Here is a 25,592-nt window from a genome sequence, read left to right as displayed (position 1 = left end):
TACTAAAAAAAAAAATCAAAACGTATTTTGAAAAGGTTAAAGAGTACTCCAGAAAGTGAAATGTAATGCAACGTGTGTCAGCAGTGTCTTACGTATCACACGACAACAACCACCACGGCCTATCATTTAAAACAGTTAAGGCTGTTACGCCAACCTCATTTCATATTCCGACAGTGAATTTTAATGCAAGAAATTAGGCTGTTAACTGAGAGTTTTGGCAAGTTGTTGTTTTCCCAAGCTATGTTGTTCCTATTTTATGTGCACTTTGCTGATGTGTGCCGACAGCAACCGTGTTTTGGTTTTGTTCGTCTTACTTTCTGTGTCACTGAATAAATTAAGGTACTGTTGTTGCATACCTACCATGTTTATTTGTGTGAGTGTTTTAGCCTTTTTTCTTTGAGGTGGAAAAGGTTGCAAATGAGATCTGTTTATTTGTCGGGGTGGCCATTAGCTCTGCTCTTTGAAAAAACAAAAACATTTGACTGTTAGTCGACTAGGAACAAAATCGAACGACTCACATTCGACGATGAAAACCCACCCTCTGCTACAAGATGACTGTTTCAAGTCTGAGTGAGACCATGTGATCATGTCAATGCACTTCTGGAGCTTGCAAATGTTTACTTTGATGCCCGTGGTATTTAGCAGCACCGTGGCTCCAAACACACTGAATGCATTTACTAAGTGAGCAATCAGTCGCAAAGTGGGCTGAAAAATCACACTTATCCCACCCTCGTGATGATATGCAGAGGAAAATAAATGAGCGGCTGAGAAAAAGAAGCAGAGGGGCAAGGGGGAGAAGTGCTATCACCTGATCGGAGTTATCTCGCACAAAGAAGTGGGATGTGTCACTTCAACTCCTCTGAAAAGAAACACAACCCTCCGAGCGCACTTTTTATGAAACATTTTCAGTTAAATGATTGCTAATCTATGCAAAAAAGCAATCAGCAGCTCATTCATAATGCATGAGCGACGAGATACCAGTTTTGCAACGCTTTTGGATTATTAGATATTATCTTGCATGCAGCAGCTGAAATATGAACACACATACCTGTCCCATTGTAATTACTGTACACGACTGCAGAGGTCTAGAGAGAAAGTGAAGGGGTGAGGGAAGAAACATGCAGAAAGTGAGATAGACAAGCGAGAGCATCCATTACAGTGTGACTGCAAATAACTTGAGACGGAAATATTTGTTTCTAACAGCTTTATATATCCATTTGTGCCATGATTTATCAACCTAAAAGCGATGGCTTTAACTACATCTGGCTGACGTTTTAATGGTCCATCAATCACACACTGTCATGTGATAACATTTTCAGATCATCATCCTCCTCCCTGAGCCTCCGAGGGTAGAAAAAGAAAGAAATGGGATCCATTGAATTGGCTGCAATCCCAGCGAAATGATGAGAACCTATTTCTAATTCAAAGTATGAATGTTGGATAAGCTGCTTCTCAAATTAATGCAAATCAAATTTCATTTAGAATATTTTTGTTCTATATAGACCCAAGTGCACTGAATATATTCATGTGCCCGTTTCTTTGAAGCCTCGCTTTAAAAATAATAAAGAACTAAAAATAATAGATTACTGGTTTTGCATTATTAAATGCAACAAAGTCAAATGTGCTTCTCGCACAAGAGACGTAAATGGATGCTTAAACAAAAACAAAATTATATACCACACATACAGTGCATTTAAGTAGCAAAAAACACTCCAACGGAGTTGTCAAGTCAATCGTTTGGAAGAAAGTGTGGACTAACAGAAGGCAGTGAAGCCTCTGTTTGTTTCACCTAAAACGGAAGAGGTTTATGTGGTGACACATTCCATACTTCTACATTCTAGACAGCTTCTACACAGGGGGTTTGTTCCAACAGTGTGCCAGAGCAAGGATGAAGGGTGCTGTAAAAATCAATGAGTCTTTTCAAAGGCAACAAGAAAGAAAAGCGCTTTAGTCTACAATTAAACAAGCGCGCTCATGGCACTGAAGGATGACAGAGTGTGTTGCAGGTACCCTCTTCTCAGAATCAATTACGGGATCAATACAATGACATGATACAATTCCATGATGGAGAAGGGACCGAGGACGTGGAGTCAAAGTGTGTTACAGGCTGCAGAGGTTTACAGCAATAGAAGACAAGAGGGACTATTCACAGAGGGCCTAGTTTGAGACCAAATTGCCTGATACACAACCAACATGTGGGTTGGAAGAAAGAAAGAAGGGGTCACATTCTGAGATGATTTGCTAGGCAGAACGGCAAAGACATTTTTTAATAATAATAATTAATAAATAATAATATAATTTGTAGAAACATTTATTATACACCATGACTTCCCATGTAATGTCTTTAATGTACGTTTCACATTATTCTTACTAATAGGACAATAAAATACATGGGAATACGAGAGGCACTTGCACTACCACCGCATCCTGAAAGGGGCGGTGACCTGCATGAGCTGGAAGGTCCTTGTCACTGCCATTCTTCCATAGATTAGAAGCCAACTTTTTTTTTTTTTTTACTGCAGAAGCACTAGCTAGCAGAAAGTCAAATGCATTCAGTGTATTTTTATGCTCTGCTGAATGAATAAATATGACTGCCTAGATGGAGGATCGTATACCCAACCTCACTAGGAGGTGATCAGACTGTCAGGATCCCCCTCGGCCTAGATCCTTCCTTCCCCTCCCTATCCCATTCCAGATCCCTCGTCCCCCTCCTCCCCTTTCCTACCTTTCCTTCCTTTATGGCATCACCCTGTTGTATAACTTTGGTGGCTCTGATGTGGAATCATCACTGTTTCATCCTTGATGGCATCCATTAAAAGGCCCACCTAGAGGAGGAAAACGTCGCCAGATTGTTAACAACCCTCTAGTGACAACACCGGTTCTCTTCAATGTTCAAGTAAGTAATTTTGGGGGGTTTTACCCCTCCTTTTGACCACCTGTTGTTTCGTGCAGTTTTTGCAGTGGGATTCATCTTCTTCCGTGCCTGGCCATACTGCTGCGTTCACTGCCCAGCCATCCTTGCACTGCCCTCCGAGGATCCTTTCCTCCCCCCTTCATGAACTCTGAGCATCAATAAACTCATCTTTTACACTAAGTCCCCAACTAACAAACACAATTGGTTCCAGACGACCGTTCTTAAGTCGAATTGTTCTTAAGTAGGGGAAAAGGTAATATTACCAATGATATAAGTACTACATGTACGTTTATAAAATATACAGTATATGTGTATGTATGTAAATATGAGTTTGGATGCAGTAGTAATATTAAATGAGGATAATTAATGAAAAAAACAATAATAAAAATGATATAATAATACGTAATGATAAATGTCATTTACCTTTGAAGGGGTGTGGTTGAGCATACGTCGTTGGGGGTAGTGGAGGAGGAGGAGGAGGAATTATTGAAGAAAGGACAAATCTTCGTTGTCGTTAGACTCCTCTTTGTAATGATAGTGGATGCCATTGATACAGAAGTCTTCACATGTTCCATAATTCGAACCTTGCCTTTGTAAATTGTTCCTATGGTTGAGCGATTCACTCCATAAGCACGCGCTACATTAGCCATTTTCTCGCCACCGTCCAACTTCCTGATGATGGCCACCTTCGTTTCCATAGAAATTGTTTGACGTTTCCTGCCACTACTACTAGCACTTGCACTCGATTTATCAGCCATGATAACGGATAACAAACGTCTCTGTAAAGTATCGAATGGGGTACAAACGGCGTGCTCCGAGATGTTATCAGCGACAAGTGCAGACGAACTGAGAAAGATCGTGCGAGAGGGATGCTGCTACTCACCATTCGTAGCGGCGGAATGGCACGCAATACAAAAATAGCGCCTTTGTATTTCGAAAAAATTTAAATGACAAAATATGGCAATTTTCGAAAAAAAATCATGAAAAAAATAGACCAGTCGGCTTGCGTTCGTATCTACTAGTGTTCGCACGTCGGATGTTCGTTAGTAGGGGACTTAGTGTACTTACACTAAGGTGTCTACATTTTGGAGTTTAGCCCACTACCCCGAACCGTTTCCTGACTTTTGCAGCAAAGTATCAGAACTTTTCGTGGAGACTAAAAAAAATAATCGTTCAATGATCGCTTTTTCTTGGTTGACTACGGCCTATTATTTGTCAAAAAATATTGAAAGGCAAGTTATATGTAGTATTCTGGTCACTAGGTATCAGTAATGTTGTGAGACATGACGTTAGATTACATTACCTTTCACACTGCTTGGAGACTGGCTACTGAGCCAGCAGGGTCGAGCAGACATGCCATGGCTGAGATGGAGTGAAAAAAAGGTTCTCCTCTCATTCCGTTTTTGGCTTCTTTGTCCTTCTTCCCCACTCCATTTGAAACACTTTACGTTTCACAGAAGTCAATTGGACAGGCTAACTTGTTAGCTCAGTAGCTTGCTATGCTAGCGGCGGCCGTCTCCTATGGCCCTGCAGCGATACCGTAGCCTGCGCTATGCGATGTAAACAAAGAATAATAGGAGTGTAAAAGTGACTATTGGGTGTCATTTAATGTGTGCAGGGATCTAATTATGTTAAAAACCGTATTTGGAAAGTCAAACAGGTTATCCATGCTCTAACTACAAAAATATTCAGTTAATTAATACTGAATCCTACTTCACGGAAATTCACAGCCGAGGGATTACTGTAAATGACAGTATTTGAAGACATTTTTTTAACCAATTATTCAACATGTATTAACATAAAAAACCCTCCAAGAGTTTCCAATAGACTCCTCCATTTCCGTTCCCACAGTAAACGCGACATGACTTCATTTATTCCATACGCCATCCAGCTCTACAATACTTCGCCTGCCTGTAAAAGATAATTCACAACATTATTGCACTGCACTGTCCCCCCTCCCTTGGATAAAGTGTAAATGTACTTGTATTTACCATATGTTTACACACTATTTGTAAATGTGCAAATCTTGTTTCTTATATTCTTTTATTCTTTTTATTTATCTTATATTCTTATTTTAATAGATTTTAATTCATATTGCATTGCATTTTATTTCCCTTTTGGCTCAATAAAGTCTGTCAAAGCCTAAATGAAAGAATCATTCAGATAAAAGAAAGTTTTGGTATTTTAAATCATCAAAATACGGCAAGATACTGTAAGTATTACATTTTTATCATCAATGTACTTGTGAATGCATGATCACAGCACGTATATATAACCATAAAATGTTGTTAGTTTTTTTTTTAGAGGGCTTCATAGTCAAAATAGGTACCTCACATGATGTGCAATGTTAGCTGGCTCATACTAACTCGTTTCCTCTCGTTAGAACACACAGAAAAGGGAAAGAAATATGTGTTCATGTTTCACATAAAGATTGTGGATTATGGGCAAAATTCCTCCCCTTCAAAAAAGGGCAGTTTTCCTTTAACATCAATTTGTCACCCACAGAGGATTTAACTTTACTTAATTCAGAAGGACAGTTTCACTACTATTAAACAGCTATTCTTGTAAATTCATGTTTTATTGTTCGTGTTCAGGCCCCTTTAAGACAGCCATTGTTCACAGCTGGTAGACATGCTAGTGTGACACAAGGTTACAGAGACATTGCTTTGTGCTGAGGGTCACACCTTCAAAATGCTAAAGCAGTCCCAGATAGAATACATGCTCAGAATAGCATACTAAGACTAACTGATTCTGTGCACAAACAAAAACAATTGTGTAAATACGACATACAAATAAAACAATACAGTATAACCTCTTTTTGTTCTTTTCACCATGCGGCCCCAAATATTACAAAGACAACAAAAATAGCTCATAAGCGTTACACTTTTTGGCAGTGCAATGCTATAGCTATTCATGTAAGAACTTAGGTGATTTTGGTTATTATCAAGAAAACCATGGAAGTTGGTAGATATCAGCTCTTATATTAAACTCTTATGAGCTATATTTGTTATCATCATTATATTTGTCTAAAAAAATGTACCTTTAGTTGTACCAGGAAGTAAAATGGATCAGTAAACTGAAGAAACAAGGGTGGTCTTATCATTTTTTCCATGACTGTATATTGTGAATCGGCGTCCTAAGTCGCACATGTAAACACTCTCTGCAGGAAGTCACTAATGCCCCCGTTAGTAAAACCGGCGGTCATCAGCAACATGACATGTTGTCAGTCAGCTCCTGTTGTGTAGTCAAACTTAATGGGTCCTGACAAGCTCTCCAGCATCCACTGTGGGGCCAGAGGGTGAGCGCCCCTGGTGAGCATGACCACTCTGCAAATTCACATTTAACATTTCATTTCTGCAGCTTGGACAAAATGAATTAAACATTGTTGATTCTGATCCGGCTGCACAAAATTGCATTTAACATTCAACGTTACACGGCCTGTATCACCTCCCCCCCCTCACCCACCCAACACTTTAATTCACTCGCTGACCTGACTCCTTGGACAGCACTTTTTTTTTTAATCAAATCTCTCCAATTCTGACATTTTCTTTCTATCCTTGACCCCCTTTGCACACACTCTCTGTTATCTGAAATAATCTCACAGTCTCCTTAGATTTCTATTCATCAAAGCAGAAAGAAGCAGGCATTGACATTGATAAAAAAAAATACCATCTGTGCCTCACAGGAGCAAAAAAAGGAGTAAGAATGAAACAGAAAAGAGGCTTCAAATGAAACAGGCTCTGTTGTCTCGCTCTTGCCCTCCCACCCTTGTCGATGGCGGTTCAATTGAAAAGTGCAGTGGTAATTAAATTCCAGCAGGGGTTAGGGGCAACTGTGCAGTGTACAGCCAAGAAGGGGGTGGGTGTGCCCTCAACATAAAGATGACACAATCCAAGAGGACAGAGGGGGCACCAGGCAGAAGAGGAGGAAGGGTGACAAATGTCATTTATTTGCGTACACTGTGCTGCTTAATCTTCATGACATTTAAGAAACTTTAAATCCCACAATGACCTTTTTCCAAATCGGGAATATTCCAAAACAGACCCATCGTCCGTATGTGCTACCTTTGGAATATCTGATATTCATGATGCTGAGAGATACAGGACGTCGATGTGGACGATACAAGAACATAACATTTTAAAAAAAGATGTTTTTAAAAGATGTTTAAGGACAGACAAAACGTGAGCCTATTTGGGTTTTAAAAGATATGTACAAGTCAATCATACTTCCGTGTTGCCAACTTGGCGACTTTGTCGCTATATCTGGCGACATTCCAAACACTCTTGGCAACATATTTTCCCAAAAATGACTAGCGACAAATCTAGCGACTTTTTCTGCCCTCGTTGGGGAATTTTCTGGTATTTGGAGACTTAAAAATAAAAGCATGTTTCTGTTGTCACCGAGGTGCTGCTGAGAGGTCCGCCCTGCCCTGCCCCAAAGTGGTCACAAGCCGTCAGTGCACTGTCAGCTTCCACGGCACACTGAGAGCATAGTGGAGCTACGCGCAATTCCACCAGGGTGAATCTTGCCCTGTTTTACAGACCGGGATCTAAAAACGTAAATGTTTGTTAATCTTCATGAAATGAGTACTCATTACACTCAAGCCTCATTCGAACTCGATCACTTAACTGTCAGTGTGTCAGAACGTGTGATGGAGGAATATTGTGCGATTAGTTAACAACTTGTCCTAACTGCAAGATAAAAGGTGGAGATTGGAGGCGAGTCCGCATGGAATTATTACGCTGTCTGGACTTTACGCTGGCCGAGATAAAATATGACACATTTTATTTTGATGACGTGATGGACAAACTTAAATTAACAAACCAAGAATCACGTTTGTAGTTCTAACATAATTAAGGTGTTTTTACTCACTTTTTTGTCTCTCCTACGAGGTTATGCTTTTTTCCTACTGCATCTTTTACAACGTCACATGTAAATAATATGCAAATTAGCTAATGATATTATCTTGTGAATTCTAGGTCAGCCAATAGCTACTTTTCTTACTGAGGAGCTGGCAACACTGTCATATTTAACCATAATTAGTCACTTGTTTCATATTTTAAGTACAATAAAAGAGACTTGTAATTTCAGTGTTCATCCAGAGCAGGAAAAAAAAATCCATCATGATTCACTCAGAAAGTTAACTGAACTGAATGGGAACAGATTGTATTTCAATAAAACAAATGATTTCCAAATTCAAACCCATTAGACTGGATTGGCACTACAGTTGGAAACATCTGGAAAATTCTATAAATTAAATAGTCAAGTGCTGCACTAGTGCGGACACTAATCGTGTAGCCGCGCCATTGGGAGGCATTTGTGCTACTCTATCGTCATCTAGTGGACAAACATGTTCATTACATGTGAGTTTACCCAACAGTTGTTTACTGCGGGAGTCGCACATAATTAAACTAGGGATGCTGAGATCAGGGTTTTATGCGGCCGATTCCGATCAGCTGACACCGATCAAATGAATTAACAGTACATTTTTCAATGTATTTATGTGGTATTTGCCAGGAGCACTGTTTGACAATTTCAAGGGCCCCTTGCAAATACGGAATTATTTTTAAAAAATTGATTGTCTTTTTTTTCCTTTATCTGTGTGAAACCATTTTTGTACTATTTGACACAAACCTGAATTTAATGTGATGCACGTTTTGCATCTGCAATATGAATACATGGGAAATAAACTGTTCAATAATTTATTTTTTAATTCAAGATAACAAAATTGACAGAATAAAATAATACAAATCAATATTCTTTATTAAATAGAAATCTGTCATGCTAAACTTCAACCTGTATAAATTTAGATCTCCAACTTTCATTAATATTCAAGATGTCAACTATTTGTGTTTTGTGACTGGCAACATTTAAACTGTACACTACTTTATTTACCAAGCACATCTGCACTCAAACAGTGTGGCCATCATCTTTATTCAAGGATTCTGTATTGTCATACTAACAAGAAATGCATGCACATGAGGAGGTACGAAATTAAGCACTGAGGCCCGGTTTAGTCACGAAATTTTGATAAAAACATTGTACACTCATGGAAAAAATGATTAGACCCTTTGTGTCTTCAGTTCTTGTTCATTTTAATGCCTGATACAACTAAGGGTACCCTTGTTTGGACAAATATAATGATGACAACAAAAATAGCTTATAAGAGTTACATTTTTTGACCAACAACAATATTGTTGGTCATAGTATGAAACAAAAAAGTAAATTCAGAAATACTGTGGTTGCATTATTTTTAATGATTTGAAGAGCTATTTTCATACCCATATTCAATTCCACAAATTCATGTTTGTAACAAAAAGTTATTATTAAAAAAAAAAAAACGGTCAGCTCGGCAAGACTAATGTGGATCGGGACATCCCTGCTTAAAATATTAACGAGATGAGCCACAGCTTAGTGTTTGACATTTGAAAATGTTGTCTTTCTCCAGTTATCAGTCAAGGAAGTTCATGATTGCTTTGTGAAAATGTCCCTTTGTGCACTGGTGCAGTCGTGCATACCTCAGGTCTTGTGACTGTCATTGATCCACTTGCGCATCTATGGCCACAGTTGAGTGTCAATAATTGTTTAAGATTCCTAAAATATCCTCCTTTACAGAGAGGGGAGAATGCTCTTGGACACCAGGCCCGCCAATACTTGTTTCCCAGCAGTCAAAGCCGCAGTCTTTCAAGTCCTGAATTGTACTCTGGACCACAACTGAGTCCGTTTCTATAAAGAAAGGCAAGTTATGACTGTAGATAGAGAGAGCGGAAATAAATAATATGAGGTAACACAAAGGATTAACGGTTGAGAGCTGCATTGTGTTTCAGAGATGAAGAGTTTCTCTGCTATTGTACATCTTTTGCTGGATCATAGCAAGTGTTTGGCAATGTCCAGACAAATGCATGCTACTAAGAACTACTTACCTGGTCTCAGAAGAGTGATGCCACAGCCCCCTCCACCTGCTCCTGTTAGCTTGCTGTGGAGACCTCTGGCGAGCGTGACCCGACACAGGGTGTCCAGGGCCGGGTGTCCCACCCCCATCACATTCAAATGATGCTGGTTGATGTCAATGAGTTCCTACGAGTGCAAAGACAAACATGTCAAAGGTGATAGTTCTTGTGGGAGGTAAAGAGATGCTTCATGAAATTATATAGACATGTGAATGATTTGCACAAAATGTATCAAGGCACTCGCAAGAAAAAGTTTGGACACCCTACTTTTAGACAAATAAAGCAGTATCCCGAAATAGACTGTTTTTGACCTTCTGTACTCATACCTCCAAAACATTGTAGTGCTCCCCTGTGATTGGCTGAGTCGTCATTTCTAAAAGGACTTTCTCACAAGTGCAGGAAATGGCATCAACTGAATCGAGCACAGAGGTCAAAATAGAGGGAAACTATAAGAAAGGGGAGGGAAAACGCAGGTTATTAGCACTTACTTCACCTATATATGTTTTAACCTAATATAAAACAGCAGGTTGAACTACTCTGGACTGATCAAGACACTGTCACAACAACATGCAGACAAAAGTGTGCACACCTGCTGCTGTCGCCAAGGTAACAGCACACAAGGGTGCAGGCTAAGAGTTTAATTTCAATATTTTATGACGGCACTCAACACCAAGCGCCAAGAGTGTGTGCCATACAAAGGCGATGCCTATTATATTAATTACAACATCAGCAGGTAAGACACAGGGGAGGGAAAAACATTTAGTACCTTGTTAATTTTGTCCTTCACCCTGGCAACAAGTACCTTGGTGCTACGCGGCACTTTGGTATTAGTGAGGAGAATTCTTAATAAGGGCACCCTGGAAGTAAGGCAAAACACAAGAGGATTGAGCTAAATTTGTTCTTCGTGTACCCTGCTGATATGACAATTTAATCCCATCAACATTTATTTCTGTAACAAAAATATGTACTGTGATTTTATGAACCCACTCTGTGGAGCTTAATCAGTGTCACTACCTGCTCAGTGGTATGATCCTCCCGGCCACGAACCTCAGCATGCTACCTGCACAGAAAGAAATCAAAGTCATTAAAGAGATAATCATCTGATGATAATGAACACTGAAGCTGCACGCGACACTCCAGTGATTCTATTAAAGATTCTATTAAAAAAGTGCAACACATTAAGCAGTATACGCCATATGCCGGGCCTCACCCCATGTCCCTACAGCGTTGTCTACTCCAGAAGGATTACCATGGATGATCATCTCGCCTTGAAAGGCCCAACTGTTGATTAGCTCCAGGTCCTCCTGACACCACCTGCATTATTGACGAAGTTTGCATCACAGTATAAATCAGACCAATGAGACAATAGTTAAACCGTATATCCGGGGTCTCTGCAGGTTTCACCAAGTCAAATTTAAAGGGATAGTTCAGATTTTTTTTACATGAAGTTGGATGACATCCCCATCAGCAGTGTAGTGCATCAAGAGTGACTTGTGTATGTGTTCCACAGCGTCTGAATAGAGACTTCATCCGCGCATGTGGAACACATACACGGCAGCGCACAGGCGACAGTGGGCAGTTATACAACGGGAGAGAAAGTAACGCAGAGTGATTGTGGGGTCTGATTTTTTCGAGGAGGCATTTTTCTGATGCAAATGTAATACGCTTTTGAATGTTTTGAGAAGCCAAACTCTTTACTTTAGTGGCCCCACCAACTAAGCAGAACTACGCTCCTCCTCACCGAAATCCGACCAGAACTCTGCTCACAGGATGAAGTGGGGGGTAAGCAACCGTTGATACTCTACACGGCTGATGGGGATGTCATACAACTTCATGTCAAAAAATCCAAACTATCCCTCTAAAGATTTACCACCAAAATGAATACAATTTAAGACCCATTTCACATTCATACTGGCAAGAAAGTACAAAAGTACATGAAGGAAAATCGGAGACATGGAATTACTGTTTAAGTACAATATATGAATTTATTCACAGCTCTTTCACATTGGAATATAAAATGTTTACCCCAACTGAATCATCTAAAAACATATTCTACAAGTAATTGGCTTAGCTGTGGGCTTCCATTAAGTTTTCTCCACTGCTATTAATCAGCTGTAACACGCTGCGGGACGCTCACAGCACACTAGGTGGTTGTGCTCGATAAATTCTGACTGGGCTGCACAGGTTCTTTAGTGCTAGTTATGTTATAGCAGCTTCAAAAATCTAAATATTTTAAAGCGAGACTGAAATCCATGCATTTGTTTTAAATAAAAGTAACGTTAATACATTGTTAAGACTTTTCAAAATCGTACTTGACATTTTATGAAATATTAAGAACATTTTAGACATTTTAAGGCCTTCGATTCAAATGATTAGATTAGAGACTTTCTAAGAACCTGCGAATACCTTGATATCTAACCATCAGTGTTTCCCCTACCAGTATATTAGGGCAGGGGTATTCAATAGGTAGCCTGTGAGCTACCATTAGCTCACCACCTGATTTTGAGTAGCTCCCCGACTGATCAAAGAATATGTGCATAAACTCTTGGGTGTTTTTATAACTGTTCAATTCCGACATTATGCCTCTTTTTTAATGACAAATTACCACAAAATAGCACAAAATGACTTAACTGTTAGAGAGCAGAGCTGCTTTGTAAATAAAGTGTAATTAAATGTTGCAAGCCATATAAATAAAACCATTAGCTCTAATAGTGATGAATGTTGGACACCTCTGTACTGTATTAGGAGGTCCCCCCCCACACTCCCTCGGCTAGAAGGTGATGTTTATTTTATTTTATTTTATATATAGCGCCAGATCACAACACAAGTGAGGATGAAAGTAAGGATAACTTTTGTCCCTATGTGGTCACACAGATATAATTTTCCCCTGCTCTCTCTATCACAGTGAGCACATTGATTACAGGACATGTCATTAATATGTGAACCTTCTACATAGCCAACAGAGGGTGACTCCACTTCTTGAAAAAAAAAAAAAAATAGGAGTGTCAAATTGAAACAAAACAATTGATGACTTTCCTGTTATTTTATTGCCTTTAACTGCCTTTATCACCAAACTCCAAACCCCAAACGCACACATCAACATTATAATCATAAAAGCTCTTATGTGATTATAATTATCCAGCCAAATGCAGTCTGGACAGACCACTGTCAATAATGTACCGTACCTCGCAGTGTGGTCCCACTCTTTGAGAGGAGTGGGAATGGCTCCACTTGCACAAAGCAGAGCTGCTGCTAAACACACAGAGTAGGCAGCACTCGAGCCCAGTCCCGCACCGGTAGGCAGCTCTGACCACACAGACACAGTCAAGCTTGGCAGCTCACTAATGTAGGAAGAAAAGAACATAACATCTGTGAACAAATTGTCTTTTAGAGTAACTTTAACTGACATTGGCACATACTGTGTACTGTTTTGGCTGCATTTGAGGGGTGTGTAATAACAGAAAGACAATAACCGCTGTAGTAAGACAATAAACGCAACTTGACATTCATCTGTAGAAAAAGCTGTTTTTACTGGACAGGAGAATAGTAATAGTGCAGCTTTTGTCTCAAAGGGAAGTGCTTGTTGTAGGTCGCAGTGTGGCCTCATGCCAGATTCATCAGTGGCCATTCTGTCAGAAGCCATCACCTCTGGCAGACAGTTATGTGTCAGTGCCGATTAAATTTGCTGACAACCCGCTATTCTGATCTATCGGTATCATTTACATTTACAGCTTTGAGTTACAGTAAAGCATTTCAATGGGCCACACGATGGCCTAGCGGTTTGCATGTTGTCAGGAAATACAGAAGAGTATGAATCTCCGTTTGGGTGTTTGCATGTTCTCCCCACGCACGGTGAGAACCTGGTACTCCGGCTTCCCACATTCTAAAAATATGCATGTTAGGAGACTAAATTGTCCATAAGTATGAATGTGAATTGTTGTTTGTCTATACAGCCGTCCCTCACAATATCATGGTTTGATTATCATCCTTTTGCTATATTGCGGGTTTTTAGAATTGTTTAAAGTAAATGATCGCTGTTTCGTGGTAGACTTTTGTGGTAGACGTTTTCAAAATGTTTCAAAACATTGAAATACAAGTGATATGTATTATTCTGGTCAGTAAGCGGCAGTAATGACACAAAACATTGATGAGACATGAGTCATGAGTCATGAAGTCATGGCATGTCCAACATGACAGATTGGCAAACAGTTCTCCCATTCTATGTGGAAGTTCTAAGTTTTTGGTTTCTTAAGTTTAGAAGGGGCAGCACGGTGGTGTAGTGGTTAGCATGTTGGCCAACACAGTAACAGTCATGAGATGGGAAGACCTGGGTTCGATTCTCCCTTGGGCATTTCTGTGTGGAGTTTGTATGTTCTCCCTGTGTGTGCGTGGGTTTTCTTCGGGTACTCCGGTTTCCTCCCACATTCCAAAAACATGCATGTTAGGTTAATTGGCAACTCTAAATCTACCATAGGTATGAATGTGAGTGTGAATGGTTGTTTGTCTATATGTGCCCTGTGATTGGATGGCGACCAGTCCAGGGTGCTCCCTGCCTCTCACCCAAAGTCAGCTGGTATAAACTCCAGCATACTCACTGCACATATAAAGAGGAGAAGCGGTATAGAAAATAGATGGATGGATGGAAGTTTAGAAGGAATAAATTTGAGGCTAACTGGTTAGCTCGCTCTAGCGGCTGCCTTGAGTCCCTGCAGCATAAAAGTTGCCCAATGTGATGTAAACACTGAATAATAGGAGTGTAAAGGGGACTATAGGCATGTTTCTCATGCCTACAGGGCTCTAATAATGTTAAAATCCAAATTTACAGAGTCATAAACAGGTTTTCTATGCTCCAACTACGAAAATATTCCATTTATCAACATTGAATCCTATATTAGAATTCATTTAACACTGTCGGTCTGGAACCATTTAAACGCTAAAGAGGGACGACTGTACAGTAAGTCTATATGTACCCTGCGATTGGCTGGCAACCAGTCCAGGGTGCACCCTGCCTCTCGCCCAAAGTCAGCTGGTATAAACTCCAGCATACTCACTGCACATATAAAGAGGAGAAGCGGTATAAAAAATGGATGGATGGATGGAAGTTTAGAAGGAATAAATTTGAGGCTAACTGGTTAGCTCGCTCTAGCGGCTGCCTTTCGCCCAAAGTCAGCTGGTATAAACTCCAGCATACTCACTGCACATAAATATTGCTCCAGCAGTGAGGACAAGCGGCATAATGAATGAATTAATAAAGCATTTCAATCAGCTAAAAGGTGAAATTCTACAGGACAAACAACGCAATTGGAAGCAACAGCCACTACACTGAACTCGAGTGGTGATGTGGAGGAGGTCAGTCAGATAAGTAGGCTGAGATTCTGTATTGCCTTGAAGGTATGTAGGAGGACTTTGTAATGTATTCTCTGCTTGACAGGAGAGTCAGAGAAGTTGCTGCAGGATGGGGGTGATGTGGTGAAATGAGGCGGTTCTAGTTATAATCCGGGAAGCAGAGGAGGAATGAGTTGCAGTAGTCGTTGCGTGAAGTGACCAGGCTATGGACAAGGATGGAGGCAGCGTGGACAGTGAAGGAGGGGCAGAGAGATCAATGTTGCAAAGGTGAAAATAAGCATATCGAGTGATGTTGTTAATGTGGAATTTATATCACAGTTTGTTATCTGGGATGACAACCAGACTCTACCTGAAGGGAGGGGGAGACTGAGGAGCTGTCAATGGTGAGGGTGAAAATGTTGTCTTTGGAGACTAATGATTGTGTTCCAACAAGAAGTAGCTCCATTTTGTCACTGTTGAGTTTGAGCAAGTTTGTGGTGAACCAGGATTTTATTTCTGATAGACAGAAGGTGAGGGAGGAGGTAGAGAGTATGGAGTTTGGGTAAGTGGAGAGGTAGAGCTGTGTGTCATCAGCAAAGTAGTGGAACTGGATGTGGAACCTGCAGAAGAATGGGTCAGACTTGAAGGACTTAAGCTGTATGAAGTGAGTGTGGCCAGTGAGATTTGAATGAAACCAGTCAAGGGATATGTAGTGGATGCCAATGGATGACGGTCTATTGAGGAGGAGGAGGATGGGGTGTGAGATGGTATCAAAGGCCACACTTAGGTCAATGAGGATGACGATGGAGAGTAGGCCAGAAACAGCAGCCGTGAGGAGGTCATTGGTGGTTTTAAGGAGAGCAGTTGGTGTGCTGTGACGGGTGCTGGAAAGGTTCATACAGGGAGTTATGTGTTAAAAGAAGGTGAAGTTGGGAGGCGACAGTCTTTTCAAGAATTTTGAAAATAAAGGGTGGGTTAGCAATAAGATGGAGGTCATCGTAATTATTAGGATCTGAACCAGTTTTTTTCAAAATTGGAGAAACAACTGCAGCCTTGAAGTGTGATGGAACAATTCCAGTGGAAAGTGAAGAGCGAATGATGGCAGAAATGACAGGAATTACAGTGGAAAGGCAGAATTTGACAACGGTTGTGGGGAGAGGATCAAGCTGACAGGTTAGGACTTGGATTTGTGTAAAATTAACCTATTATTTAGTTTGCTGAAAGCAGTGCCAGTTTTCAGACTTTTGGGGGTGTTTTCCATTTGATGGTACTTACCTTGATCGAAAGATTGAGAGGTACATGTAGAGGAACGCCAAGGTGGCCATACTGCAAGTATCCAAGTTTCCGTTTGCTACACCGACAAATTCACGCAGTCTTTTTACAAATTCAGCATCCAGACATTTCACCTCATCCCACTGCCTGCCTGTTAAAATGACAGAAACCCTGAACTGAACAAAACATAAGTACGATAACACTATTCACAGTAGGTCTGTCTAAACACTGAACATTCTCTTAAGAAGAGTTTATGGTTTGCAACAGTAAAAATAATGCAGTAAATAATAAAAAGGTAATTTAATATTTCATTTGTGCGGCATTCCTTACCACATGAATAGACTGTAAGATGTTTCAGCTCAGACACATCCCAGCAGAGGAAGGTGTCAATGTTGGGGAGGTTGATGCAAACTTTACCAGTGTTGGTGGCTTTCAACTTCAAGTATGTTCTCAGATTTAAACTCACAGCAAGTGCAACCTGCAATGGATCAACAACAACAAGCAATTGACAATTATACAACATTTACCCGAGCGTCGCTAGTATCTGACTGCAAAACCCTTGATTATTAGTATTTAAACTGTACTGTGGGGTAACAAAGAATTACTTTAAAATATCTTAAAACCCATACTCATATAATTTCATCATTGGCATATTACCTTTCCGTGTACAACTGCGTGCTCTCCATGGAGAATCGCCTTTCCCGGAGCAGATACGATGCAGTCCTTGACACGCATGTTTTCAAAAATACAAAAAGGGTCTTGAAAGCACAGCCAAATAACCTCGGAAAACTTAAATCCTTTTCATTAGCTAACCTAGTCACAGGAAGCTAGTGTTACTCCCGTTGAAGCCGAAGTATCGACAATTGTTAAGCACAGCTCCCAGGCGGTCATGGAGGCGAGACAAAAATGTAAAACATAAGGAGTAATATGGGGTAACGTATTTGTCAAGAGACAGGCTGGACATCTGTGGCCTGAAATGACGTAGAGCACTAAAATCGCGTTAAACACACAGCTGACATGCTGGAGGATGGACCAAAACACATTTGGCAAATAGTAACCAATCAACAATCCCTCTCTTTCGGCTTCGTAAATCTTTCAGCCAATCATATTGACCGTGTCATCCGCTCATTCGGTGTGTTGACCAATCGCGCTACAAAAATGAACCGCCCATGATCTACGGAAAGCTTGAGGGTGCAAACTAGGCACTCCAAGGCGAGTCTACAAAATAAACATGGCTTCGTTTGTTATCAAACCTTCAGTTCTCCACTGTCTTGTAAGGACTGGCAGGCAACTTAGAGAACGACAGACAAGGGGAACGCCATTCTTTTGGAGAAGGTTGTAGTATTTTAACTGATGTATTGTAAAAAAAAATTCTGTTTAAGTCAGGCAGAAGCTAAGCTAACAGCAGAAGGCATTTCATTAGTTGTCTGTGTGTAGTAGATTAGTTTTGAGCACCGGATTCTTTATACACTTTTTTAATAATCCATACTCTCATCTTTCACTATACAGCTACACCTCTGATGGAGACAGAGTGCCAAAAATCTATACGAAAACAGGCGACAAAGGTTTTTTTTATTGCATCTTGAGAAGCCATGTTTGATTGATGTGCAGAGTGACATATTTTGTTTTCTTGTATAGGTTTCTCTAGCACATTTACAGGAGAAAGGAGACCAAAAGAAGATCATATTTTTGAAGCTTTAGGAAATACTGATGAACTGTCATCAGTTATAGGGTAACGTATCGTCTATTCAGATGCCACAATCCACAATTAAACCTTTTCTGTTACCCGACTCAATGAAGTTGACCCTGTTGTATTGAATATTGCAGCTTGGCCAGAGAATTTTGTCTTGAAAAAGGTCATACATTCACTCACCAGCTGGACAAGGTTGGATTTACTATACCCCTTCTTAGAAATGTAGCAATAATTAGATTTATGACTATATTTTGTTGTTTCGCCTCCAGATACAATGTGTTTTGCAAGATGTTGGCTCCAATATTGCCACCCCTCCATCATCTGCAAGAAAAAGTCATATAAGTAAGTGCATTTGTTAGGTGATTTTGGCTGCTTTTTTGTCCAAGTGTTTATTCTAATGTGTATCTTCTTGAAAGCTCGAACAAAATTTACTGCAATGCCAATAGCTGACTTGGAAGACTGGATTGATACAATGACTGAGGAACTCCCTCCTTTAACTAACTTCATTTTACCTGTAAGTCCAACTATGCTGACGATGACTTGTGTTTCTATTTAATATTTCTGTTGCATTATTTGACCCTTGTCTATCATTCAGTCTGGCGGAAAGAGCAGCACAGCTTTGCATGTAGCTCGGACAGTCTGTCGTAGAGCCGAAAGAAGGTCAGTTATTGTGCATTTGTCATCAAAACAAAACAAAAAAAAAAAACAGTAAACTTATTCTAAAATTTTGTGGTCTATTCATTGCTTTTACAGTGTTGCTCCAATTGTGCGCTCAGGGGAGGCAGATCCAGATGTTGCCAGGTTTTTAAATAGGTAATTGCAGCGTTTTAATAATATACTCTGCCTGGTCAAAAACAAATAGTCGCCACCGGGATTTTCCAAGCCAGTGCTTGGGGTGAGAGGCTGGGGTGACTACTCATACAATTTCAAGGTTGGCAAGTCTGTTAGTGTCTTTATTCATGCTTGTACAATGCTGGTGCCAGCAACTTATGCAGTGGTTTGTACAGATAAATATTACAGGTTCTCAATAGTATATCAAATCAGGGGGCATGACTGAAAATATTTGAGAACCACCACGCCAAATTGTCAAGAGACTGGCATTGGATAAGTACTGCATGGGTGGTGATGTTGCTTAGAATGTTGGCCTCACAGTCAGGCGATCTGTGTGGAGTTTACATGTGCGCACGAAGATTTTTTTCAGATACTACAGCTTCCACATCCCAAAAACATGCATATTAGGTTAATTGGAGACTCTAAATTGCCCGTAGCTGTGACTGCGAGCGTGTGTAGAAATGTGCCCTGTGATTGGCTGGTGACCAGTCCATGGTATACCCAACCTCTCACCCAAAGTCAGCTGGAATAGGCTCCAGCTCACCCGTGACCCTCATGAGGACAAGCTGTATAGAAAATGGATGGTTGATGCAATGAGTAGCTTCTCATTTGTTAAACTACCATGTCCAAAGACACATCCTGTGGTCGTGTAAAATATGTTAATCAGTTTCAGAAGTGTAAAATTATTGGTATATATCAAGCATGAGAAAACTGAGATTGCTGATGCTACTAAAATCAGGTTTTAAAAAAAAGTGGAAGGACATTGGGGAAACTTTGCACAGAGGTCTGAATGTCCTGTCAAAAGATCTGGACAAAAATAAATGTGATGTTGCAGAAGCTTGTGGAAATGCCACAGTAAATACAATATGTGCCATGATCAAAGCTAAAGGCGGTCCAACAAAACATTAGAATGTGTGACCTTTTTTGCTTTGGCCAGGCAATGTACTAAGCATGCATTTTTGACCATACATCTGATAAATGCATTCATATCTTCCACAGATTAAGCGACTATCTCTTCACTGTGGCAAGATATGCAGCCCTAAAGGAAAACAACAAGGAGAAAATCTACAAAAGACCCGAGTAATGTCAGGCTGACAAAACATTTACGTAATACATCTTTGGCCTGTACCTTCATCTGTATATTTAACAGTTTTAAAGTATAGCATTAAACATTAATGAGGTGAAAATCTGGATTTGGGTGCATTTTTATATACTGTAAACTGTGATAATTTCTCAAAATCAACATGCACTTGTCATTCAAACACATTCATTTTGCTTTTGCTTGTTCAATAATTCAATACCAGCATCAGTTGTGGCAACTGTTCCTCCATGAACCTCTTATGTCAGTGGACTTTGTAACAGTACAATACATGCAGGTCTTAATATGCCTTTGGTTCCAGCTTGACCCTTCTACGCAAATCACAGGATCTGGCACCAGCCCTGGCTCTTCTGGGACAGAGTGCTCGCCCACGTCATGAGGGACAGATTGCGGTCTTCGTAGGGTGGATAACGCAGATAGGTCATACACTCTAAGCGTGTGCTTCTTAGCAGACATGATTTCCTGTGTGAGAAGGTATCGAAGCTGTAGCGTCCGTGGTAGGAACCCATTCCACTGGCACCTGCCTCAAAAAAACAAAGTGGTCAAGCAATATATTGTCCTATTTCTTTACACATCCACTTTGGCGACTTACCGACTCCTCCAAAAGGCATGGCCACCATCACACTCTGCAGTGAGCAGTCGTTAGAACAAAAGCTTCCGCTTGAAGTTTCACTCATGATTGTGGATATCACCTGAATAGTCAGAACCATCAACATATGAGAGATGGAGGCTTATACGAGCGCTACACAGAACATACAGTGGGAAGCTCTAAAGTCAAATTCCCTAATGTTATACAAGTCAAGTCAACACTTTCTTGCAAAATAGGCCTCTAAACTCACAACTGTTATCAATGTTGCATGAGATGTTCAGAACATCAAAGATAACCATTTAACATGTTTTGCTTTTTTTTGGACTTTTTTGATCTGCAACATTTATTACAAAATATGGACTGCTGTGATGCATGACATTCCATAGGACTTCAACATAGCTTACATGATTGGTTGAGTCTTCCTTTATCTTTGGCTTTTTGTGAATCTTAAAAGAACACAAATTTTAGAAGAGAAAAATATGGTTTGAACTTTGTTCGGTGGTCCTTGAGCGCACCATAGTCATGTCGTGTGAGATGCAAAAATTTGTTTGGCTACAGAAGCACCAGCTTTGATAGTCAATCAGGAGAGGTGACCACAAGTCAATATATTGTAGGCCTAAGTCGTTACTGGAATTACAACAGGCAAGCAGTGTGGATTATTTAGATGCAGACTGCAGAAACACCTTCTTTAGCCTGCTAGCCTGATGACCAGGCTTAAGGCTACACCATGAATTTGATTCCATCTGTTCATCGATCATCTTACATCATCATTAGTGCTGGGAACCTATACGTTTTATGCGTTTCATCAGTGTGTGAGTCATATTTAGTGTTTAGGATTGTGGATGTGGGCCGCACGGTGGTCTAGTGGTTAGCATGTTGGCCACACAGTCACAGTCTGGAGATCGGAAAGACCTGGGTTTGATTCTCACTTGGGCATTTCTGTGTGGAGTTGTTCTCCCTGTGGAAACCAGAGTACCCGTTTCTGCCCACATTCCAAAAAACATGCATGTTAGGTTAATTGGCAACTCTAAATTGTCCATAGGTATGAATGTGAGTGTGAATGGTTGTTTGTCTATATGTGCCCTGCGATTGGCTGGTGACCAGTCCAGGGTGTACCCCGCCTGTCGCCCGAAGTTAGCTGGAATTGGCTCCAGCATACCCCCCCGCAACCTTAATGAGAAGCGGCATAGAAAATGGATGGATTGTGGATGTAGGATTGAGTCATGAGTGAACAATTGCACTTGAAGAGAGATGGGAGAGGGTTCTTGAGCTGAATCTAATCTAATTAAACTGTCATTTAATTGCAAATATTGACTTTGATGTTCTAACAGGAACATTTGGAGGGGGAGGCTTCTGTCAAAAATAATTTTTTTATGGGCGTTTTGACATTCGCTGGTGGTCCCACGCTGTAATGTACCTACGGTATCGGTATCCCCATTTCCATTATTTTTGATGGGGAAAAAATTGTTTAAAAATCCGCTATCATATGACCTCAGAGGTTCCACTATATCTTTCTACCCCGTACCTTGCTGTTGTTGGAATACACATACACACAGAGGGGTTTCTCCTGCTTGTTGATGAAGGCAATCGCTTCATCCACATTGTTCACTGTAAGAACAGGAAGAACTGGTCCAACAACATCTTGTTGCATGATGGGGTCTGACTCACCCACCTCTGTCAAAACTGTTGGGGCTTCATAACAAAAACAGTTTAAGTCAATTATGTTGCATGTGGTCCAGTACAGTATATTCTATTCTATTTCAGTGTGTACTCTTACCAATATATTTCTCTGCTTCTGTCACCTGTCCGCCTACAGCCACCTTGCCAGATCGCCACAGCAAGTCTCTAGTCCGGTTAAAAATGTCCAGATTAACCATGCGGCCAAAGCTGCGGGACTCTCTGGGATCGGACCCATAAAACTTCATCAGGCAGCACTTCAGGGCCTGGACCAGCTTGGTTTTGACATTCGAATGGCACAGGATGTAGTCAGGAGCCACTAGGCTCTGCCCAGCATTGTGGAAGCGGGCCCAGGCAATGCGCTGGGCTGTGATGGCCACGTCACAGTGTTGATCCACGTAACAAGGGTTCTTCCCACCCAGAACAAGGGTGACAGGTGTCAGAGATTGAGCTGCAGCCTGAGCAATTCGAATTCCTTCTTCTCTGGTTCCTGGACACATAACACATTATTACACTGACTAAATATATCGTAATGAATTACAGGATGTGAGGACTTCTTACCAGAAAAGAAGACATGATCAAATTTAAGTTCCACCATGTCAGCCAAGTCATTAGTGCCTGCAAGAATCACATGGAAGCATTCCTTGAGGAAAACAAAATTGTACAACATTATTATCATATTTATTTGTTTTGAATTCCAAAACAAATACTTGTAAATAAAAAAATAAGTCAAATCATATAAAAATAATAATGATCTATCCCAGTTTCTACATTTAAAATCAGTAAAGACAGTGACTTTTATTTCAACATTAACAATAATTGGCATCTCCTCCGAATAAGCACTTTTACATTATTATCCAAAGAGATGGGAATACTTTTATAGGTCTTATGGTACGTCAAAATAAAATGCATATTTTTGGAATGTGGGAGGAAGCTGGGAGTACCCAGAGAAAAGCCACGCATGCACCGGGAGAACATGCAAAACTACACACAGAGATGCAACATTGTAACATTGATCTCCTGTAGCTAAATGGGGTAACCAAAATATTAGAAACAGCAGCAACAAATTACAGTATATTAAACAGTTGAAAATGCTGCAGCATTTCTGGAGCTATGAAAAATATTGTAGTCTGCATCAACAATAGGTTCCATCCAATCATTGTTCATAATAATTTGGCATAATATTCTGCATGTAAAACTATAATTACTCTCAATAAAATACATTTGTTCATATTTTTGGGTGTCTGGAGTGGCTTTATTGGATTTACATTATTTCTTATGGGAAAAATTGCCTGTTTTTGTACATTTTGGTTTTCGTCTGACTTTCGGAACAAATTAATAACAAATATCGAAGTAAATTGCATATAAGCAGATCGGGAGCCTGAAAGCTTTGTGTGGAAAAAGCATGGCCGAAATGATTGCTCCTTACCCGATTTACTGAAAACAGTGCAAGACTCGCACTGATACTGTAAGTCAGCCTTACAATGTCTAAACTGAACATTATGTTTGTAGTGGCAGGATTTTTGATACAGCTCTTGTATTGGAACAGAGATTGTGCAGTTGTACCTAATGATATGGCTGCTGAGTGTATCATTAGATACATCACAACACAGTCCGTCATCTGCAGTGTCAAATGATTTCTCACGTAAATTGAGGCAACTATAAGAGTGGTTTTGCAACTATTACTACATTTCAGTATCTGTGCTTGAGTATACTCACATTGTCCAAGTAGGAGGGGACGAGACGATGTAGAAGTCTTGCTGTGTGAGCTGTGCACTCAGAAGGACTGATGATAGCACAGTTACCTGAATACAACACATTTTTCATGAACACCTGTAACATTTAAAAAAACCCACACACACTTAAATGTCCCTTCGGTGGATGTGCTGTAGAGTACCTGCTGATATGGCCCCCACCAGTGGAACCAGACACATTTGGACGGGACTACACCAGGCCCCCATGATGAACACAACCCCCAGGGGCTCGTTTACCACCACACACTCATCCAGCGTAGTGGACTGTGTCAGGCAGACATGTTTGACGTTAGTAATAACGCTGCAATGAGTTTACAGGCAGACTAATTGAAAGGAAAACCTCGTTTAATCCTCCAAAAGAGCAAGGCAGTTTACACTGTTAATCTGCTTTGCCGACATAATGCACTCTTTGTAGCAATGAAATGGAATGTTCTCCACTAAACAGGTTGCGTAAATCATGTCTTACAAACGAAACAGCCTCACCAAGTTTCTCTCAACGTGCTGTGGCTGCATCCACATCCTGAGGTTGTTGATGGCATGAACAGCCTCATTTTTAGCCAAAATTAATTCTGACACAACCGTCTCAAAGCGTGGCTGGTTTCAAAACAGGAGATCCAACTTTAAAGTCAATTCTTACATTATGTGCAAATGAGAGCAATCATAGCACCTCACCTTATGAAGATCCCGTCCGAGAGCATCCACAAAGTCACACTCATGTTCCTCCAGCATCCGCACCACAGCCTCTAGCTGGGCCAGCCTGAAGCTCTCCTTGACGCTGCGCCCTGCTCGGAAGGACCCTCGGGCTCTCTTGAGAAGTTCCTCGCATTGCAGGGGGTATGTCTTCAAGCACGGTTCTCCTAGCCTGGTTCTGGAACATCCAAATAGGCATTTATGATCTCATCACCTCAAGGCATTCATGGAGTAATACACTACCTTCCGGGTACACTGATCCACTCTACCTTCTGCATGTTAAGCGGCCATTCCTTTGACATGCAGGACAAGCCTTTCCCTTTGCGCTTGTGTCCATTCTAGTCAGATCTCCAATGCCGGACTTCCTCATTACTGCTCTTTGCATAAGTGTAAAAGCCCCACTAGTAACAGGCATAGTGAAAATCCTAATAACCCCCACCGGCTAGTCAGGTGATGCACGAAACGAGAGATCAACCACGTGCATCCTTCTCACCCGCCACAAAACTGACCAGAAAAATATAAATCTGAAACTCACCTTCTAAGCGCTTTGAACCATCTGGACGGAGAAGGGCTTGGCGGGCTACTCATGGTTTTACTGAACTTCTGAGCTTCGTTGGCCTCTCACGAAGTGTGCCACAGCACAAGAACCAAGCATTTACAACATAATCCGCCACATTATTCATGAAAACCCCACAACGGTTTTCTCAAGAGTCATTCCCAATTGAGCAGCTTCCTGTTATTGTTTCAGATGTGTTTGTGATGCAGTCAGTCTGGTCATAGAATGTTGCACTTTCACAT

At 40.7% G+C, this 25,592-nt stretch overlaps 3 protein-coding genes across 7 annotated transcripts; 1 reads left to right on the top strand and 2 right to left on the bottom strand.

Moving 5' to 3' along the window:
* Positions 1 to 8,537: 8,537 nt before the first annotated feature.
* Positions 8,538 to 17,473, bottom strand: mvk (mevalonate kinase). Its single transcript, XM_054774427.1, has 10 exons — positions 17,119 to 17,473; positions 16,792 to 16,939; positions 16,465 to 16,612; positions 13,050 to 13,205; positions 11,075 to 11,178; positions 10,879 to 10,924; positions 10,631 to 10,721; positions 10,191 to 10,310; positions 9,838 to 9,991; positions 8,538 to 9,640 (listed from the first exon to the last, which is right to left on the bottom strand). The coding sequence occupies exons 1-10, from the start codon at positions 17,194 to 17,196 to the stop codon at positions 9,489 to 9,491; spliced, it is 1,197 nt and encodes a 398-aa protein (XP_054630402.1). The 5' UTR covers positions 17,197 to 17,473; the 3' UTR covers positions 8,538 to 9,488.
* A 157-nt stretch (positions 17,474 to 17,630) lies between these two features.
* mmab (metabolism of cobalamin associated B) lies at positions 17,631 to 20,178 on the top strand. Its single transcript, XM_054774428.1, has 9 exons — positions 17,631 to 17,796; positions 17,971 to 18,026; positions 18,100 to 18,193; positions 18,289 to 18,346; positions 18,424 to 18,496; positions 18,571 to 18,668; positions 18,750 to 18,814; positions 18,908 to 18,967; positions 19,985 to 20,178. Exons 1-9 carry the CDS (start codon positions 17,693 to 17,695, stop codon positions 20,067 to 20,069), a joined length of 693 nt encoding a protein of 230 aa, XP_054630403.1. The 5' UTR covers positions 17,631 to 17,692; the 3' UTR covers positions 20,070 to 20,178.
* On the bottom strand, positions 17,748 to 25,437 carry aldh3b2 (aldehyde dehydrogenase 3 family, member B2). Of its 5 annotated transcripts, none has more exons than XM_054774424.1 (11): positions 25,330 to 25,437; positions 24,777 to 24,972; positions 24,588 to 24,698; positions 24,248 to 24,368; positions 24,070 to 24,155; positions 22,912 to 22,993; positions 22,451 to 22,840; positions 22,199 to 22,365; positions 21,078 to 21,119; positions 20,677 to 20,776; positions 17,748 to 20,604 (listed from the first exon to the last, which is right to left on the bottom strand). In XM_054774424.1, the coding sequence occupies exons 1-11, from the start codon at positions 25,380 to 25,382 to the stop codon at positions 20,405 to 20,407; spliced, it is 1,548 nt and encodes a 515-aa protein (XP_054630399.1). In that variant the 5' UTR covers positions 25,383 to 25,437; the 3' UTR covers positions 17,748 to 20,404. The 5 variants fall into 5 exon arrangements, with proteins under 5 accessions (XP_054630399.1, XP_054630398.1, XP_054630396.1 ...); XM_054774423.1 differs by lacking the exon at positions 25,330 to 25,437 and adding an exon at positions 25,038 to 25,285; XM_054774421.1 differs by lacking the exon at positions 25,330 to 25,437 and adding an exon at positions 25,064 to 25,285.
* Between the last annotated feature and the right edge of the window lie 155 nt (positions 25,438 to 25,592).

The sequence above is a fragment of the Dunckerocampus dactyliophorus genome, chromosome 4 (assembly GCF_027744805.1).
Source record: "Dunckerocampus dactyliophorus isolate RoL2022-P2 chromosome 4, RoL_Ddac_1.1, whole genome shotgun sequence".
NCBI lineage: Eukaryota > Metazoa > Chordata > Actinopteri > Syngnathiformes > Syngnathidae > Dunckerocampus > Dunckerocampus dactyliophorus.
The sequence above is the reverse complement of the archived record's forward strand: the minus strand, read 5'-3'. Positions and strand labels throughout refer to the sequence as shown.

What these genes read in the sequence shown, in the direction of transcription:
- mmab (XM_054774428.1), top strand. Translation starts at nt 17,693, where the DNA reads ATGGCTTCGTTTGTTATCAAACCTTCAGTTCTCCACTGTCTTGTAAGG. An exon ending in GAACTGTCATCAGTTATAGG is followed by an intron (nt 18,194 to 18,288) that starts GTAACGTATCGT and finishes TGAATATTGCAG; the next exon opens with CTTGGCCAGAGAATTTTGTC. An exon ending in GTTGCCAGGTTTTTAAATAG is followed by an intron (nt 18,968 to 19,984) that starts GTAATTGCAGCG and finishes TATCTTCCACAG; the next exon opens with ATTAAGCGACTATCTCTTCA.
- mvk (XM_054774427.1), bottom strand. Translation starts at nt 17,196, where the DNA reads ATGCGTGTCAAGGACTGCATCGTATCTGCTCCGGGAAAGGCGATTCTC. An exon ending in GAGTGGGACCACACTGCGAG is followed by an intron (nt 11,179 to 13,049) that starts GTACGGTACATT and finishes TCAATAATGCAG; the next exon opens with GTGGTGTCAGGAGGACCTGG. An exon ending in CATCACTCTTCTGAGACCAG is followed by an intron (nt 9,641 to 9,837) that starts GTAAGTAGTTCT and finishes CTTTCTTTATAG; the next exon opens with AAACGGACTCAGTTGTGGTC.
- aldh3b2 (XM_054774421.1), bottom strand. Translation starts at nt 25,209, where the DNA reads ATGCCTGTTACTAGTGGGGCTTTTACACTTATGCAAAGAGCAGTAATG. An exon ending in GGCCGCTTAACATGCAGAAG is followed by an intron (nt 24,973 to 25,063) that starts GTAGAGTGGATC and finishes TGGATGTTCCAG; the next exon opens with AACCAGGCTAGGAGAACCGT. An exon ending in TGATCATGTCTTCTTTTCTG is followed by an intron (nt 22,841 to 22,911) that starts GTAAGAAGTCCT and finishes TTATGTGTCCAG; the next exon opens with GAACCAGAGAAGAAGGAATT.